The sequence below is a fragment of the Rosa rugosa genome, chromosome 6 (assembly GCF_958449725.1).
Source record: "Rosa rugosa chromosome 6, drRosRugo1.1, whole genome shotgun sequence".
Classification (NCBI taxonomy): domain Eukaryota; kingdom Viridiplantae; phylum Streptophyta; class Magnoliopsida; order Rosales; family Rosaceae; genus Rosa; species Rosa rugosa.
The window spans coordinates 36,972,971-36,992,591 of record NC_084825.1 but is presented as its reverse complement, the minus strand read 5'-3'; the positions used below and the strand labels follow the sequence as shown (position 1 = coordinate 36,992,591).

The 19,621-nt window shown below is 40.5% G+C and overlaps 3 protein-coding genes across 3 annotated transcripts; 1 reads left to right on the top strand and 2 right to left on the bottom strand.

Annotated features, from left to right (window-relative positions):
- The first annotated feature begins 1,955 nt into the window (after nucleotides 1–1,955).
- Nucleotides 1,956–4,794, top strand: LOC133714112 (cytochrome P450 86A8-like). Its single transcript, XM_062140189.1, has one exon. The coding sequence runs from the start codon at nucleotides 2,696–2,698 to the stop codon at nucleotides 4,334–4,336; it is 1,641 nt and encodes a 546-aa protein (XP_061996173.1). The 5' UTR covers nucleotides 1,956–2,695; the 3' UTR covers nucleotides 4,337–4,794.
- Nucleotides 4,795–5,152: 358 nt separating this feature from the next.
- Nucleotides 5,153–10,380, bottom strand: LOC133714111 (ascorbate transporter, chloroplastic-like). Its single transcript, XM_062140188.1, has 11 exons — nucleotides 10,032–10,380; nucleotides 8,824–9,395; nucleotides 8,513–8,620; nucleotides 8,088–8,243; nucleotides 7,436–7,651; nucleotides 6,917–7,126; nucleotides 6,515–6,652; nucleotides 6,307–6,408; nucleotides 6,142–6,207; nucleotides 5,745–5,829; nucleotides 5,153–5,594 (listed from the first exon to the last, which is right to left on the bottom strand). Exons 1-11 carry the CDS (start codon nucleotides 10,084–10,086, stop codon nucleotides 5,497–5,499), a joined length of 1,806 nt encoding a protein of 601 aa, XP_061996172.1. The 5' UTR covers nucleotides 10,087–10,380; the 3' UTR covers nucleotides 5,153–5,496.
- A 1,962-nt stretch (nucleotides 10,381–12,342) lies between these two features.
- Nucleotides 12,343–14,535, bottom strand: LOC133714576 (uncharacterized). The gene is made up of 5 exons (XM_062140714.1): nucleotides 14,126–14,535; nucleotides 13,834–14,039; nucleotides 13,646–13,744; nucleotides 13,490–13,563; nucleotides 12,343–12,807 (listed from the first exon to the last, which is right to left on the bottom strand). The coding sequence occupies exons 1-5, from the start codon at nucleotides 14,418–14,420 to the stop codon at nucleotides 12,582–12,584; spliced, it is 900 nt and encodes a 299-aa protein (XP_061996698.1). The 5' UTR covers nucleotides 14,421–14,535; the 3' UTR covers nucleotides 12,343–12,581.
- Nucleotides 14,536–19,621: the final 5,086 nt, after the last annotated feature.

Genomic DNA, 19,621 nt, shown 5'->3' with positions numbered 1-19,621 from the left:
GATTTACTTTTCAAAGAGGGGTTAGTAGTGAGGACTTGATTTCTTGTTGTTTAGGCTCAATAAGTGAGCATATGTGTTAACAGTGAAGGTACTTGTCTTTTTCTTGGCGGCTTGTGCCATCTAGATTTTAGGTATGAGACAGCATCTAATGTACGTGTTTTCTGGCCTTAAGTAATGAAGTTATCATTTTCTCAAAAAAAAAAAAAACCAATTTCTCATAGTGGTTATGAAATATTGGTTTACAACTATAAAAAGTTGATCTACTACCGTAATGGTCTTGTCTACCATCGATATATACACGTACGGGAGACTTTTCCATCTAGCAGACTATAGATTCAAGATTAAGACCTCCAAGTGATAAATCTAGCTGATCATGCATGAGATGATCAATGCAACGAAAGCTTTGATTGTACGTGATAATTCCAGTTATGGTGTAAACAGAAATTACAAAGTGCCAACCTAGTGAAACTTGTCAGAAGGCACATGTAGTGAAAAGTAGTGATGGAGATGGTGCTCCCTGCTTAGCCAAGCACAGACCTAAACTGACGGTGGTGGAAAACTTCAGCGACCAGGATATATGACTATGCACTTACTTGTTCTTCATCACCAGTTCACCACCTCAAATTTCGGTGCTGCATTTCCTCTAGAAACCTAAAGAGACTATCTAGCTTTTCCAGAATTGATATTTTGTGTTGAGTTAGGTCGATGAACTAATCATATGGGTTGATATAGTCAATTGGGTCTCAATCATGTGGTTTGCTTCTTTGAAAACTTAGGAAATTTATGTGAACTATCATTAATGCTACGAAAGAAAAATGAAAAGAAAAAAACCGAAGTTTAGCCACTGCACTCACTTTTGATGAGTTTTCTATTGTGTTCATTTAACTAAAAATTTAGCTTATTAGATATTCTCAGAAGTTTCAATTTTTTTTCACCATCACTTTGCATCACTAGCCAATGAGTTCTTATCTTTTCATGTTACTATCATCTAGTATCGACCCAAATTTACCCACTTTCATGTAGTCAATCGTTACTATAGTGGTCTTAATTTTTGCTAATCTGACCATCGAAGTTGAAGAGTCACAATAATGATAACCAACGAGATAGCTTATGTATGTACTTGATGGTAGAGTGACATTGTAAAGATTGGAACTCAAGAGGGAATTCAAGCTAAATGTTTAGTTAAAGAGACACAATAGACAATTGGGAAAGTTTAGGGGACCCGTAAACTTTAGCGAGGAAAAAAAAAAAAAAAACTGTACGAGGGATATGCCAAGTTTCATACATGTATTAACGTATACCCTGAATTGGGCAGTAGTCTATGAATTTGTTCAAAAATTTAGGGGCATTACCTGCATTCAGGTGAGCAGTTGTGACTCGTGAGGGAGCACTATTTTATATGCATCTGTCTCTTGCACTTTGACTTTTGCTTATGCCTCCTTACTGCAGACATAGGCGCGCATTTTTTGAAATCATAACAGCATTAAAAGTGAGAAGGTCAAGCCTGTGAAGAAGGAAGGAAGCAAGGAATCCCAGAATTGTTTTTACTCTAGGCCAGAAGAATTAGATACATACATAGGTCTCTGCAGAATTGAGGATAGAGATAAGAAAATTTTTGAAAAAGAAAAGAAGGGTTCAAAATTGAAGTCACACAAGCAATAAGTGTAATAAATTGTGGGTGGGTTGCTCACGCAATCCTAACCAAAAAGACACGCGTACATGAAGAACCCCATTTTCATTACTTTTTTCAAGCTCTCTCTATCGATACAAAAAAAGCCAGGGCTAAGCTACTCTTAGCCCAATTCTGTTCAACAAAACCATCAAATGAATAATTAAAACAACCCATGATCTAATTATCTGTGTGTAGTGAAATATGTGGGTGCATGTGACCCATTTTCTTCTGCCACCCTTTTTAATTCTGTGCTTTCTTCCTTGTCTCTCTCTCTCTCTCTCTCCCTCTCCCCCCTTTTCTCACTTTCTCTGTCTTTGTTTCTCAACTAATCTCATTTACTTCTTCCACCATTCAATGCTCCAAAAATTAAAAGCGCTTCTTCCATTTCCAGTAAATTTAGGTGCCACAAGTGGTATTTTTATTCGCTTTTGTATGATATACAGTGTATTTGAGAGTCCACACAAGAGAAAAGAAGCCAGTGGTTTTCTATGCTTTTGATGAAGCCATGGTTGTTTTGCGCGTTCTCACCGACCTCTGATGGCATTTATGAGCCTGTGCTGTGCTGTATGTGAAGCTTAATGTCAGTGTGAGAGAGAAGAGAGCGCAACGTCAGGACCAGTCTGGCCTTAGTAATTGCTTCTCACCTATAAAAGACTCTCTCTATAACACTCCACTTTGTACTATATCTATCCACAACCACCAAAACTTCTCCTTCGTCTCCACCACTCCTCCCTGCTTCCTTCTTCTTCTTCTTCTTCTTCTCCTTCTCCATTCTTCTATATCTTAGATCCATCACACACCCTCTTTTCTCCTCCAAAAAACCCTACTTGTGTTTCCTTCTTTTAGTCCAGCACTTTCCTTGCTTCTAATTCCTCGAGCTTTCCCCCAAAATCAACATTTGTTTCGGGGAAATCTGTCCGAAGATAACCCAAAAGATTCTGCTCTCTTGTCACATTGCATGCATTGACATTTTCCATCGTTGGTTGTTTCGTGTTAGGTCGAGACTTGGTGTATAAGTTAACGATGGAGATTGGCTCTGCTTTGCTCTTATTCACGGCCATCACGGCTTACCTACTTTGGTTCACCTTCATCTCACGGTCCCTGAAGGGTCCACGTGTTTGGCCCTTACTGGGTAGCCTCCCCGGCCTGATCGAAAATTGCGACCGTTTGCATGACTGGATCTGCGATAACCTACGCGCCTGCGGCGGCACGTACCAAACCTGCATCTGCGCGGTTCCTTTTCTCGCCAAAAAGCAGGGCCTCGTGACCGTCACGTGCGACCCGAAGAATGTGGAGCACATCCTGAAGGCCCGGTTCGACAACTACCCGAAGGGCCCCACCTGGCAATCGGTGTTTCACGATCTTCTCGGCGAGGGCATATTTAACTCCGACGGCGACACGTGGCTGTTCCAGAGGAAAACTGCTGCCCTGGAGTTTACTACCAGGACGTTGCGCCAAGCCATGGCTCGGTGGGTGAGCCGAGCCATTAAGCTCAGGTTCTGCCCTATTCTCAAAGAAGCTGAGCTGAAAGGCGAGCCTGTTGATCTTCAGGACTTGCTGCTTCGGCTCACTTTTGATAATATTTGTGGCTTGGCTTTCGGGAAAGACCCGGAGACTTGCTCTGCGGGGTATCCCGACAACAGCTTCGCCTCGGCTTTCGACCGGGCCACCGAGGCGTCGCTGCAGCGGTTCATTTTGCCTGAGGTGTTGTGGAAGGTGAAGAAATGGCTCGGGCTTGGAATGGAAGTCACGCTGAGCCGGAGCCTTGTGCATATTGATGAGTATTTATCCAAAGTGATCGCTTCACGTAAGCTCGAGTTGCTGAGTCAGCAGAAGGATGGGAACCCACATGATGATCTGCTGTCAAGGTTCATGAAGAAAAAGGAGTCCTACTCGGACACCTTCCTCCAACACGTGGCGCTCAATTTCATCCTAGCCGGACGTGACACGTCATCGGTGGCGCTCAGCTGGTTCTTTTGGTTAGTGACGCTAAACCCAATTATTGAGGAGAAAATCTTGCGAGAAATCTGCACCGTTCTGATTGAGACACGTGGCGAGGATGTTACAGCATGGTTGGAAGAGTCGTTGCATTTTGAGGAACTTGACCGATTGATATACCTCAAGGCAGCATTGTCCGAAAGTCTTAGGTTGTACCCTTCCGTACCCCAAGACTCGAAGCATGTTGTGCGGGATGATGTTTTGCCCGACGGGACATTTGTGCCCGCCGGATCATCGGTCACGTACTCAATATACGCGACGGGGAGGATGAAGTCCTCATGGGGCGACGATTGCCTAGAGTTTCGTCCTGAGAGGTGGTTGTCTTCGGATGGTAAGAGATTCATAATGCATGAATACAAATATGTAGCATTCAATGCTGGTCCAAGAATCTGTCTAGGGAGGGACCTGGCGTACCTGCAAATGAAGTCGGTAGCCGCATCGGTATTGCTCCGCCACCGTCTCACGGTGGTGCCGGGCCACAAGGTGGAGCAAAAGATGTCACTGACATTGTTCATGAAGTATGGTCTGATGATGAATGTGCATCAAAGGGATTTAGGGGGTGTTTTGGGAAGGGCAAAGAGAGACAGGGAAGTACAGCTGAATGGACAAGACTCTGTTGCCGTCAAATGTAACGGTGGCGGTGAAGTGGTAGTTGGGGCTGATTAAGAGGGTGATGAACTTGCGGGATTGAATTAGGGTTGTGGAAGATGTGTATTTTTGTGGTGGAACCCCATGACAGAAGAAAACACAGCACAATAGAAAGGAAAGTGAGGAAGCTAAGCTCATGTGGATCAATTAAATGTTTGCAAATGTTTTGGGCCACAGCAATTTATCTCTTCCATTGAGCTACACACGGAGGTAGTGGATTTCTCATAATTTACTTGAACATTATAGGGTATCATCTATCTTTCCCTTGTAAGCAAATTAAGCTTGCAAAATTTTATTACAATATTCTTTATGTTCATGCTTGTTCAGATTTTCATAAATTACCTTTTATCAATATTATTATTCATTTGCAAAACATAGTAATTTTGTGCTTCTTACATCATGTATGTATGGTCTTTCTCAGCTGAAATGTACTTAATATTGTTATGTTCAATAAAAATTTCTGAAAGTATATGAAATGCATAAGCTGGAGAGAATTTAAATGACCAGATAAGCCAACTGATATAATATACCATCAAGCTGATGTATTGAAATGTCTGATTCTACTTGTAAGGCATATTCTTCAAGAGAGTGTGTACAATTTCAAAATATGAGGCCTGCAAGTAATTGTTACTATTTTCTATGAGAAAACTTCAAACTAGTTGGAAAACAATTTGCTAGAATCTAAATCACTCGCCAATCCTTAGCATTTCTCCCTAATACATCAAGGATTGAAGAGATTCTGATCCCAAACAAGTCCCATATTCGGCACAATCTATGCATGGATTCGAATGTGCAAAGTTAATGCATATGGAATCAAACTGCTGGGAAATCCAGTAAGAAAGACCTAAGGGAAGCATGTACTATTAGCATTGTATGGGCAAAGCAAAAGGTTCACGGGTGCAACTTACCCAAAAGTTCTCTACATTAGAAGCATGTACTAAAATGAAAGAAAAGGCATTAACCTGTAAAAAAGTGGGGTCACAAGCCAACCCAGAAAGGGCCTCTGAAGTTTGTTACAAAAAGATTGATACAGGTGGTATCGAAAAACTCTAGTTCACTAGACAGGATTTGCCCTTTCATATGTTTAAATTTCTTCCATCTCTTTATAGTTTCATCTCTACAGTTACATAGACTGCAGGCTCCTCCATTCCTCTGATTCTTGCATTTCTCACTTTTCTTTAGTCGAGAACTTTCTCTCCGGTGGAAAATAAGTTCCAAACTACTGTGCCTATGAGGTACAATACAACAGCCACCTTGAATACATCATCCCAAGAACCTGCAGATATGAAAGTGTGAGAACTGAGAAGTCAATGTGGAATTGAAACCTGAATATTGAAGTTCGATAACTCACTACAGAACTGGAAACTAGAAGCTGACTGGAAAAGAAAATGTCGAAAACAGTTATATCTGAAGCATTAAACTGTACCTCGCTGGAGTATGTACCCGGTTGCTGCTGTACCAAAGACACCAGCAAGAACTCCTGCTGTGTTAGACAGCCCCAGCAATACTCCCTGTAATTAATACTAATAAGTTTAATTCCACAGGTTCAGATAATACTACTTCAGTTCTTTGGTAAGGACCTCTTTTCTCTTTCTTATTTTTCTTTTATCTTGGGGGGCAATGTTCAAATCTTCAGTAAAGAATTCAAATATAAATTTGATCCCAGAAAATTATTCCCGAAACAAAGAGGATAAACTGTTATCTGTTTAGAATTTATGAAATATATCAAAAACAAGCAATAAGGACGATACTACTTGAGAAAGAAAAATAGCACATGAATATCATTAACACATGAGCCATATCATAAGAAGATAGCAACTCACACTATAGCGAGGTCCAATGTCTTGGTGATTTGAATAGAGGCCAGATTGTGAGAATGCATCAGCTCCCTATCAGTAGTACAGAAAGTGAGAATAGATATGCTACCTCATCATAATCATATTTGGGAAATTTCAAGCCCAACCGTATCTGATAACAAGTGCTTCTACCTGACTGCATGCCATGCATAATACTGCCATAGCAGGTGTCTTGACACGGCTCAGCAGAGTAAGGAAAAAGGCTGGTCCCAGAAACCCAATTGATTGCATGATCTGCAACATTAAATGGATTTGGAGAAGCTTATCTTCAGAAAAGAAAAACAGGAGAGAATCGGCACCTAAACCACATTTTTATATTCCAATCAGTATTAGTCCTTGCCTTACGAACTGTCGTGACAGAATAACCTCTGCTGACAAGTGTATCTGCAATCCAACCCCCTATATTTGCAAATACAGCCATGGTCAACCATGGCAAGACACAGAGGAGCCCGGATTCAGTGAGGTTGAACTTCAAAACCTAAAAGGCAATTAAGATTAAAAGAGAATTCAAACTTTGACAGACTGTCATGAATTATAGTTAAAATTTATTGGATGAACAGACCATTGTACACCATGCGCAGGAAGGTAATAATGAGAAAAATATTTGTGTTTTCATACTTAAATGATTTGAGTCTCACTTTCATACAAATACTACATATTAGCAGATAGGACATGCTGATAAGTTGCTAAAATCTGTGTTGTGTGCATATCTATGCAAAACAGTTTTGGAGAAGTTCCTTACCTGATTGTAGTATGTAGGCATCCATGTCAACAGAATAAAGGTTCCCCAATTATGGCAAAAGTGGGAGACTATAAGAGCCCATACAGCTGGTTTTGATAAAATTAGTTTCCAAGGAATGACAGTAACACATTCCTTAGATACATTGCCACCTAGGATGAGCTCTTTTTCCTCTGCACTAAGCTCTGGATCTTCTTTTGGTGTGCTATATGCCTGGTGATCCAATAAACAAGAAAGTACTTTCAGAGCTAAATATTATGGAGTAAAATAAAGTGAGCTGAGATTCTGAATTACATAGTGACCTAGAATCAAATATTACCGGTCTTTTTCCTTCTTGTTTTTTGTGTGTTTGTCAAGTGAGTGTTTCTATTAAATATTGCACGACTAAACATGAAAGCAAGTTCATGCTAGTCTCTATATCTGAAAAGATTAATATTCATCTCTAACTGTCTACTAACAGCAGTCAATACGGTAAATTTGAAGATTTCCAATGAACAGTAGTTGAGGGAAGCAAGACCATACTTTGCTCAGCCATAATGCAAACCAGATGCTGCCAAGAGAGCCAAATGAGTAAAACACAGAGGGCCATTTAAATTTCTGGATTAGAATGGGAGAAACGGCCAACCCAGTGACCGAACCAAGATACATGCCACTATATACTAGTGAAAGTGCTCTGCTTCTCTCTGACACTGGAATCCACTTAGAGAGCATATTATTCATAGCAGGCATAGCAACACCCTGTAAAAATAAAAAGGGAAACAAAAAATCTGTTAAGCAATGAAAGTTCTTAGTTGGACAAGCCGAAGAAAATTACTGTGTAGCAGTTAGCTAAGACACGATAAGTATCAAATGACAAAAATAAACCAAAATCTTAATATCTTTCCGAATAGCCAAAATAAAAGTTTCTGATGCTAAGCTACAAATTTTTTTTATGTTTTTTTTTGACTCAGCTAGTGTCCATAGTAACTAGCCAAATGCAAATATTCCTCAGCCTTTTCAAGTATATGGAGCACTCCAACTATAATTTCTTACTTTAGGTAGTTTATCTGCTTCTATTTCGTTTGTAAAGCTAGATAAGCAAATTTCAAAACAAACCGGTAAATCAGATTCTTATTATCTAATGGAGAGTAGTTAAGGACTAGAGATCCAAGGCTAAGCACTGGAAAAGACGAACCTCACCAATCCCCATAAAAGCACGCATAACAAGCAAGAAAGGAAGACTGATTTTTGCAGCAATAGGTGTCAAAACTGTCGCCACTGACCACCAGATCACTCCAAAACCCAATACACGCTTCCCGCCAATTTTATCTGCCCATATGCCTCCAAGAATCTATATTCAAAGAAATGATAAATTAATACAATATAAGCAGAATCTCTACGCCTTTGTGTATGAGAAAATCAAACGTATGCATATATCATATATGTAGCTTGAACACAAAAATATATGCCAGATCCAGCTGATATAAAATACCAATCTTCTAAACCATACAATGACAGGAGCAGTACTAGATTCCTATTTGTGTGCTCATAAGGCATTGACCATGGATAAGTACTTTCTTTCTGAGTAATGCTAACTACTTCAGCCAGACTGAAGCAAACCTGAGTAAGTAGGTAGCCCCAGAAAAAAGAGGACTGAATCAAGCCAACTGTTGCACTATTCCAGTTAAATTCCTTGGACATGGGAAGTATTGCAATGCTCATATTCACCTACAACACATATTTGATACTGTCAGCAGAGTAAAATATATCATTTCTTTAAATTCAATATATAAGCAGCATAATTTTTAGACATGATATAGCGTCTTGAATAGGAAATTTCCATAGTAACTTGAAGCACCTTGTAACGATGTACACACAACTAACAGATGTGAAGAATTAAAGACTCTATCTTAACTCAGAGAAAGACTCACACGATCCATGTTGCACAATAGAAATGCTGTAAAACAAAGGAGCACAATCACCCATCGTTTAGGAATCTCCCACCAGGTGGATACTTTAGGCACCTTTCCATCTGCCAAAAAAGCTTCACCTGATCCTGTCAATGAGTCCACCTCTGTTTCGGTTATGTCAATATCCTCCGGCTTGTAATCAGCACGGATCCTGTTAACTTTAACATTCTCAGACTTCTGGTATTGCCAGTTATCAAGCTTATCCAGCTTCCTTGATTGATTGAAACTTTTGAAAGAGTGATTTGAAGAAAGATAGCCTTCGCATCTTCCTATAGTTCTTTGCTTGGTAACGATGCTCTGGCACCTTATACCAGATTGTAGAGACATTACATAACGCCGGTTGCCTTCATCATGCAACAACCGTGTGTTTGCATCTGAAGAAAAACTGGCACCCAGGTAAGGGTTATATGAGTTTCTAGATATAGAACCATTGGCCCTTGGAGTACATAAAGTTTGGTAGAACATTTTCCCCTGAAGTTGTAGACTGTCTCTTTTATTATGAACAACAGCATGGTTGGTTTGAAATACTCTTCCTGCCAATATAAAAAAAATGACACAAACTTTAAAAAGGGGAATCACCTCCGAACCATCAAAATTTAAGCTATCATCTTTTTTTTTTTTGAAAAGAAAGCTATCATCTTTACACTCATGAAATTATCTAGACCCATCCTAATACATTCTGTAAGCATAGAGAACAAGAAGGCGATTATATACTGGACATACATAAAGCCATAGTTCACAATCAATGTGGTAACAAGAACAAATGATGCAAAGCTACACATCAAATTCATCTTGAAACCGAAAGTAACGAATGATGCAAAGCTACATACTGGTTGGTGAACTTGTTGACTTCAATATTAGACACAAGACGATTTCCTCAGAAAAATTCAGAAGTAAAAATGAAAAATCTCTGCTGAAATTCCAACAACATAACCAGTTTATCTAAAAAAAAAAAAAATAGCAAATCAAAAGCAGTAGCAGCATGCAACCAAACTAAAACTCTTCATCACCTCACAAAAACAATCCAGAATATATAATAATCAAATCAAACAACATGCATGCAAATAATTTCACTGACAACATAGAATTCACAAAATGCAGCCAAAACTTAAAATTTCAAAAAAAAAAAAAAAATTACATATATCAAGATAAGGTCCGCTAAAGTTTACCTGAGCCGATAAAAGAACCGAAATTCCGGTTGGATATGACACTGCCGATAGCCATTTCAATACAAACCAAAACAAAATAAGCACAATTGAAATATCACAGAGCTCAACGGAGCTATGAAGGCTATCACTCCATTTCAGAATTCCGAGTCCAACGAAAACCGAGAGTGTTACGACGCCGTTTCGGAGCTTTAACTATTTAAGTGTGGACGTTCTTGCTCCTCCGTCGTTTTCACTCCTCTCGAGCTTGAGAGGATAACCAGAGAGAGAGAGAGAGAGAGAGCCTTTTCCTCACACAAACATCACTCCCAGATTTTTCTTCTCATTTTCTTTCTTTCTTTCTTTTTTCTTTTTTATTATTTAAACTCGCGGGAAAAAAAATCCCAGTGGGCGTTATACCCGAAGAAGGACGGGTACAGAGACTGACACGTGGCCTATCATCCTCGTGAATGGAGGCGAGAAGACGGAGTTGTCCAAAACGCCCCTGCATGCAAGGGGGATATTTGGCGGCTTTGGAAGGGTCAAATGGTAGTTTAAGAGATGGAGTTTGGGTGTTTTGGGGATTTTAGAAACCAAACACCCCCTCACAACCTCAAAAGTTGCTATTTGATTTTTAGAGAAAAATAAAGAATTGGAAATTTTATAGAGTACCATTTTTTGTTTAATTTCTTGCCGCATAATTCTGGCCAACGTGGGATATTCGAATACGTAGTGATGGACTACGTGGAGGGACTATAAATCGAGTCGTATTAAACGGGACAAACTGTACTTTCAGGTTATGTGACCAATAAATCGAGTACATCGAAGGTCAAAACAGTACTAACATTTTATAAAAATATTTAAAAAGTATTGAATTTCGATGAAAACGTCAAAATACATTGCATTTAGTATCATATCTTATAAAAATGTATTACTTAATGAAGTGGAATTACTTAATATGTTTTTTTTTTATCGAAATCACACGATATTCTTAAAAGTTTTCTAGGTCAGAAGACTAATCTGTACCAAAAAATCATGTTAAAATGCTTTCTCCCCTGACCACAAATAATATATTGAGAATTCAGACTAAATATAAATTACTTTTAATCGAAAAGAAGACTCAGGAGTCTTATCCTAAGGAAAACCCTAAGGCCGCGTACTCCGTTGTTGCAAAGTTGGTCATGTCCGGCGGCGTCCGGACGTCCGAGTGGGCTCCGACCTTGCCACAGTCTTGGGGTTTCCTGCCGGACGGGAGAGATGCTCATAGGGCTCTGCCGGAGAGGGTTCTCTCGGTTTTTGTCAGTTTGGTTCGGCTGGGCTGGTGGCGAAGGCGATGGTTGTGTTGTTACAGGTCGGTAATCGGTCCCCGTGAATGGTTTCTTAGACCGGCAACGCCGACATGGGTTTTGATCATTGGCGGTGCGAGGTTGTGAAGATCTGGATTGGGGATGGTGTTGTTTGGTGGTGACGCAGGTCGGCGGTGTGGCTCGGGACGATTGGATCGCTGCCATGGTGATGTGGATCGCGACAAGGCGGGTTGGTGGCAAAGGTCGAACCGAACTCGGCCGGAATGTGACATACGACGAGGGTTGGGAGAAGATGGTGGACCGGGCTCAAACCAGGATGATGGGCCTGGGGGATCTTCTTGGCTGACTACCCTACTGAGCTTCAGGTTGTTGGGCTGAGGTTTCTACCGTAGTCCATTAGCTTCTAAATTTGCGCTAGGGTTTAGGCCATTGGCCCAACCCTATGTTTTTAGCTTTTTTGTCTAATTATAATAAGTTTCCTATATTTTTCTAGCGCCTCTTGCGTGGTACCAAAGGAGGATCTCCGCTATCTCTACAGTCTGAAATGTATAATGAATAGGTATATTTCTATGTACCACTGTGGGTACTACCACTACATTCTTGTCTGTCTATGTCCTTAAATGACAGCGAAAGGGTATGTATAGGCTTATTCTAGCTTGTGATGAATATATTATTTCGCCTCGTGGACTTTTCAAAAAAAAAAATATATATATATTGAGATTTAAACTCCAATAAGAGTCTACGAGATTCGAACCCGAATGTAGTAGTTTAATGACACTAAGACCATCAAACTTTGGTTAGACAATAAACTGATATTTGTGAACAACCTAATCACACTGAACATATAGCCAAAGGACTAAGTAAGAAGGAATGGTATATATCGGGGTCGTCTGGAAAGCAACCGTTTCTGCCAGAACTTTATTAATGTTCTAAAATGCAGAATTCAAATATGAGGTCTGGTGTATGCAGTTTCAAATGCAGTTGGATCGAAGACGGTGAATAAATTTGTGCATCATGCTAGTAAAAGAATCCATAAAAGAACATTATACTATTATTATTAACATAAAGTTTACAACTAGATTATAACAACACGTTGCTCTATGTTGTAAGAAATAGGTTAACACGGTTTCTTCAAATCAATTTCTCAAACATTGTCAAAAATTAGCCATTGCTGAGAAACACACAAAGCAATGGAGGAAATACGGTTACAGATGGTGATTTTCTTAAAAACAATGAGTAAGACCTATGGTGGTTTCTATGTTCAGATTCAGTACAGGTCCAATGACTCCAGTACACGACGAGCTTGGATGTGAAGGGCAGTTAGTCTTTGCTCCGGATCAAGAGTTGAGCCAAATTGACTGGCCGCCCAGATAAGGGAAGCAGATTTCTCACCCAAAAGTCGCTTTATGTCTTCATGTACAGTTGCCAAGGGTGGCCTGTCCCTCCCATTTACATGCCCTATGAGTAGCAGCAGGAACTCTCCGCATTTCAACCTAATCAGAAGCAATAGGCGGCGTTCTTCAGTGTGCTTGAATAAGATGTAAGGGCCTAGCTTAGCCAGATGGCCTCATTACTCATTACTAATCCAACTACGCGGCCTACGCCTACTTGCCTAGAATAAAGGACATGATTTTCTCAAGAGATTCATGATTTCTAGACTTAATTCATCACAAGCCAAAAGATAGCAGTACTAACAACAGTTGCATAGGGATTAGAATAGAACACACAGAAATCATGTGGCTACCATAAAGCTATATTGCGAAAAGAAAAAAAAAAAAAACTTTCACACAATATCTATCGAGCAATATTTTCATCTCAAACAACAATTAGCATATAGAAGCTTCACATGATGACCAAGGACAGTGACAAAACCTCTCAACATCAAATTGCTAACAAACATCTGTACTGATGATAGATATGTAGGGATTATGAAGAGGCAAGGAGCACACACAGAAATCATGTGGTTACCATAAAAAACTCTCACATTTTTCCCAGAATAGTCAAGAAAGAAATATCATTTTCAAAGACTTTGGCCTCCCAAAACCATTATACGTGGATAAACCCTCAAATCGTAACTCAATTCAGTGAACCATCATCTTAACATTAAATGCTAGATATTGTACAACGGAAGTTAGCATAAGAAAACAATCCATTAACATATAACGAATAACTAACCTAAGATTCTCATCAACTTGCTTATCTCTTATAAGCTCTGCAACTTCCTCGATACCATTAAGTGCCTCAAAGTCCTGAACATTACACCCATTAAAATCAAAGAGCAAACCACCCATCATCATTCACACAACCAAGTAACAACGAAACTGCACATACCATTTGATTAGCTGACGAATCCAACATAATGGCAGTCAAAGCATCCAAGCACACACCCTGCTCAGCCACTCCTCTAGTAGGTAATACATTCATCAACACCTAAACAAAACCCCAATCACAAAATTCATCACCAACACAACACCAATCAATCAATTGTTCATTTCGGTATCAGCTTCCGAAATTGGTACCTGAATAGCCTTGTGCTGGTGAGCCAAGACGGCACTTTCCCGATGAAGCAAACAGCACCCTTCCAAAACCCGAAGCGCGAGCGAAATCTCCGAGTCAGTCGAAGGAGTGGTGATTTTCAGAGGCTCCACGCCGAAAATGTGATCCAAATTCCTCACGATCTCGTCCTCCGCCTCTTTCAGCGAGTGTTGAAACAGAACCGGCACCACTGGAACCCAAAGAAATTAAATCCCAAACCATCAGAAATCACGGAATTATAAAGATGTGAAATTCGAAGTGCGAAAATCGCCGGACCTTGAAGCTCCGGAATCGATTGGGTCTGGGAGAAGAGGTTGATGGTGGAGTCGGACTCGGCGACGGATCGGAGGAACTTGAGGAGCGAGCGGAGGCCGCGGACTCGGAGGAACGAGAACTCGGCGCGGACCTCCCTCAGGCCGCTTCGGAGCGCGAGCGTGACCTCGCGGTAGACTCTCTGGGTGGTCAAGGAGTTGACCAGATCGCCGACGGCGGTGGCCGGTGAGTCTGATTCGGATTCCGGCGAGGGCTTGGGGGTGATTCCCTCCGTCCATTGGGGCTTCTTCAAGTACATAGCTCAGTCTCAGTGGTCACCTCAGAATAAAATTTCAGAACGAATTTAGAATAAATTCTTAAAGAAGATAGTAATGGGTCTATGTAGATTTTACGGCTACAAATTATTTCTTCGTATGAGTTTAGACTTTAGAGTAATTTAAAACCATCGAACAAATAAATATTTTTGACAATGGTTGATATTTTCATAGCCTGCCGTTCATGTATTTTGCTATGGTTAAATAATTTAACAATCTCTAAAAGATTGAATTAAATACAAATGATTTTTAGATGATGAATAATCGGAGTGATTTCGATCATTATATTACACTATGTATATTGTACTCATAAACTTTTGGACGCATTTGTCCAAACTCATTTTGGCGAGTATGAATTATTATTTTTTTTTAATTCTATCACGTTTTTTTTTTTTTTTTTTTTTTTAGAATGGAGCCAGTAGGCGAAAATATATTCATCGAAAGTCAGAATAGGCCATTACATATCCTTCCGCTGCCATAAACAGATAAAAAGATAGTGGTAGTACCCACAACGGTACATAGAAACATAGATCCACTCATTGTACAATTAATACGTAGACATAGCGGGAATCCCCCTTTGGTACTACGCCAGAGGCGATAGAAGGATCTGGCCCACCCAACCTAACTCATAACCAATAAACCTAGTTGCCTAGAGACCTCAATTGGTGTACAACTAAATTACTGAGAATTAAGTCGACAAGACCAGACCAAATGCAACAACTAGATGCACAACAGTGCCTAGACTGTCCCAGGAAACAGAACCTTATTGTAAATAGACAAACTAAAGAACATAGGGATGGGCTGAGAGCAAAACCCTAGCCCATCAAATTATTGTCCCAAGAGGCTCCAAAAAAACAGGCCCACCCAATGCCCAACAGGCCGAGATTGGCCCAGACCAACTTTCATCTCCAAACGCATGCGGCAAGCACAACAGCCCTCAGCCGACACCGAACCCACGCCAGCTCCGGCAAGATTCCCACCGACGCAAAACCGGCACGGACCCCGCCAGCGTTCCACGATTCCGCCGCCGAAGTCGAAACCGCCACGACACCAAGACCCAACGCTCCACAATCCAACGCCGCCCCTAAATCGAATCTGCCCCGACCCAGCGCCCTCAATCTGCAACGCCGTCGATCTGCAGATGAGATCCACCATACTGCACCGCATGCACCCCAGAGCTAGATTTCCATTGATCCAGAGCCGACAACCACCTGCAAAACATTCGAGCAAAACACCCACACCAGAGCCTCTAGAACGCTAGCATCGAGTCCCGTCCGGCAGCAGATCACGCGTCATTGGTGAGACCCAAACGTGCCCGCCTGAATGCCATAGCTACCACCGGACGAGAGTACTCACTCAATTGAAGCCGCTGCCGACCTTTTGTCTTTTGTAATTTTATCTCATTAGCACAAGTTTAAACTTCAAACAATAAATTCATCATATTTAAGTTAGTTTTGAATCTTTTGATCTACATAACCTTTTTTCTTTTTCCAGAAGCAAAATAAAGGCTAACTCTTTTTTTTTTTTTTTTTTTAATCAAAAGAGGTCAGTCTATTATATAGATTCAGCAAGTAGTACAAAAACAAAACATCCCTATGGAGTTGACAGAAAGAATCGTTCCTCAGAGCACCCTAATTAAGAGTCCTATTCTAAACAAGAACAAGAACCCAGTATACCCCCAGTACACCCACCTTTTAGAAAGTCTATGCACCATTATTTCATACAAAAACCTAGAAACTCTGAAGCAGGAATAAAAAAAACCCTCAGAGCTATTGGTTTCTGTGACCAAGATAAAAAATTAAATAAAATTAGGAGTAACGGATGATGTATCATCATCCACTCTGTCTTCATTCATCAGAGCAGCCCAAATTGATCGAGGATCCCCGATTAAACTTAGCCCAGCAAGAGACCCATGCAGCACACAGGAAGTCCACCATCCAAAAGCAAGGGCAAAGGCCCCAACCATAAGCGAAGGACCACTCCAGGCCCAACAGTCTTAGAGCCCAGTAGCAAACGTTGGCATACCTAACGACCAAATAGCCGCTGCCCTCAGCAGGACCACCCTCACCACTGCCGCCACAGCTTGTCCCATTACCGCCGCAATCCAGCATAAGAGAAAGATCACCATCACCACCGACACAGTTTAATTGCAGCCCAGCTGCAATCTTTGCCGCCGAAGGGGAAACCGATTCGCCACCGATCACGATGTCCTCGACCACCATAAAAATCGAACAATCCCATCTGATCGGATCTGAGTCCACTCCGGCCTGAACAACCCAGCCATTACCGAGTCCCCGTCCCACATCACCTAACCCAAACACACCGGCAGCGAAATGCCCTGCTCCGCCTATCTCCAACGAGCTTGAAGTCAAGGAAACTCGCGCCATCTCAGCCAAGATGACTACCATCAGAATCTCCGATCCTTCCAGAAGACATAACCGATCCAGAGAGATATTACAGGGATGTCGAAGCCAAACACCGACGTCACCAAGGGGGGGAGAAGAAAGAGAGATGTCGCCGCCCTTCCAAATCCAAGGTGTAGAGCCACAACGTGACTGAGAAACCTCTATGCCGAGAGTCAGGAAATTTGCAGTGCTGTCGCCACCAATCAAGGCCGGCTGCGACCTTAGGGTTGCTCGAGAGAGACAAAAAGAGAGCGTCATGCATTCCCTAATTAAAGTTTTTTCTAAGCACAAATAAAGGCTAACTCTTCACCTTTATTCGAAATTTTATTGATAGAAAAAAAAAAGTACAAAAAGAAGGGGGGACTAGGTGAAGACCACTTCCATGGGACATAAATAAAACAAAACCTAAATACATAATATATAGGAGTTGCAAAGTATTGATTCTAGGGTTTATTATACTATGGTCATATATAAAACAAAAGCTCATGAGGCATAGACAAATCAAATTGGGAGGAAAGCTAATATCGTTGTCAAAAAGACAAAAGCTAGAGTAAAGCATTGTCTTAAGCAGCGTATATGGTTGCCATGCCATATGCATATATTACTCCGAAACATAAGCTTGTATTGCTTCATTATTGTCGTCCGCAACTATGAACTCTTCGAGTCAAGGGAAGTATGCATCTATTTCTAGCGGAAGTTGCAGGGCCTGAACATACACAAAATCATAATTGCGATGAGTACCATAAAACAAAGCTACTACTTTGTATTTGTATATGAGAGAGAGAGCTAGAGAGAGAGAGAGAGAGAGAGAGAGATTACCTCTTAGTTATGATGATGAACTAAGTTATTGATATATAGCAGTAGCAAAAGCAGCATAGATGCATAAACAAGCGGTTTGCTTCCATCTCAATATTAATTGATGAAGGTCATTAATTGAACAAGGGTAATTGATGATCAGAATGCAAGCATGCATTCAGTACTGAAGTTAGTAGAGGAATTCCCCTAGTGGCCACTAACACTTTGATTTTATGGAGCTTATGAGAATGGGTCCTCGATCAGTTGTTGGTGTTGGAGTTGTTGTTCGAAACGAGTTTGGGTAATGCCTTTGTGATATGCGCAGAAGCATATAGGTGGTGGGGTTAAGTTTTGTTCTCCACAATCAACGGCACACGTTGCTAGTAGTGTTGAGATCAATTGGTTCTGAACTTCTGATCGTAAATGCTAACTTAGCTTGTAAGGACATTTCTATATATGGCTTAGTTACTATTGTGATATAGTTGTGAACCAAATGCAAGTCATTACTTGGTCTTACTATTGTGATATAGTTGTGAACCATAGGCAAGTCATTACTTGGTCTTCAAAGTGGTGCTGCCGAATTATGAATAGGAAGGAAGCATGATAGTTTATGCAAGCATGAGAAAGAGCTTAATTGTGCACGAGTGGAAGGAAAAAGTAGAGTCAAGAGGAAAATTATCCTTGGTGATTATTGTGTTCTTGGATATTATATGAGTGAGGCCGTGAGGGGTGTACAAAGATTTTAGAATTTATTTTCATGGTGAGAAACAAATATTTTTCGTTACATAGGCATAAAACTATTAATATTTGCAATAATAGAGAAAAGATAAGAATGCTAGAAAAGTAGGAATATTATTACAATTCCATATTCCAACAAGAAATAGTTTTGATATCATGCTGATCGAATCAATCTCATTAAGCAAGTTCTGAACATTGAATTCACCATGACTTAGACCAATATACCCACTTGGAACCCTTCAGCAATACCAACAGAGAGCATCACTAAATCTCAGTAGAGCTTCCACCTAGCATTTAGCAGAACACCCACTTCCTTCTGCCAACTCAAATGACCGTAACGCCCTCACATTCACTTCTTCGCATTGTACATGGACTCCACCTTTCCGTCATTTCCTCCCGGCAACAAGTACTTGTCCTTTCTAGGCTATGTTTGGTATGGCTAGGCTTTTCAGAAAAGCTGGCTTCTGCTTATTTCTGAGAATAAGTAGCTGAAAAGCAAAGCAGCTGAGTGTTTGGTAAATTGACTTTTTATAAGAGCTGTCAGTGGCAAAGTGTTTGGTAAACTCAAACTGGCTTGTGCTTTTTGTTTGTGGAATGACTAAATTGGACATGAGAGATTATTTTGCCTTAATTGTTTGGTAATACAATGTTGTTCAAATGCTCTTGTTATTATTTTTAATCTTTATTATGTCCTTATTAATTTTTGTTAACTTTCAATTTTTATAAATCATGATAACCATATGATTAATATTGGACAATTTTTTTTGAATCAAGGAAATAACTTTATAGATAGAAATTCAAATATCAACTATATCGTAACATCTCCATATAGCATTTGTGGAGTGTTATCAAATTACTAGAAATTTGTGTTAGCCTAAGGCTAGAGTAACCATTACATACCCTTCCGCTGCCATCTACAAACAGAACAAGAAGTTGTGGTAGTACCCACGGTGGTACATAGAGATAGGTCCACTCATTTGACATGTCATGCTCCGCCATTACAGAGTAGCTCAAATTCTCCTTCAGTACTACTCTAGAAGATTCGCAAGTATCACTAATTTCAAACATAACCATAGTTAGTTGGATCAAGCCGCCGGGATCCCAAATACGATACCCTAGAGAACTAGAGCCCATCATTTTGGTCCACAAAATGGCCCAATTCCAAGCAACATTTTCAAAAACTTTGAACACTCCATTGGGCCTCAGAATAGTTTTGGGCACCCAATTGGGCCTCAAAATTGATTTGG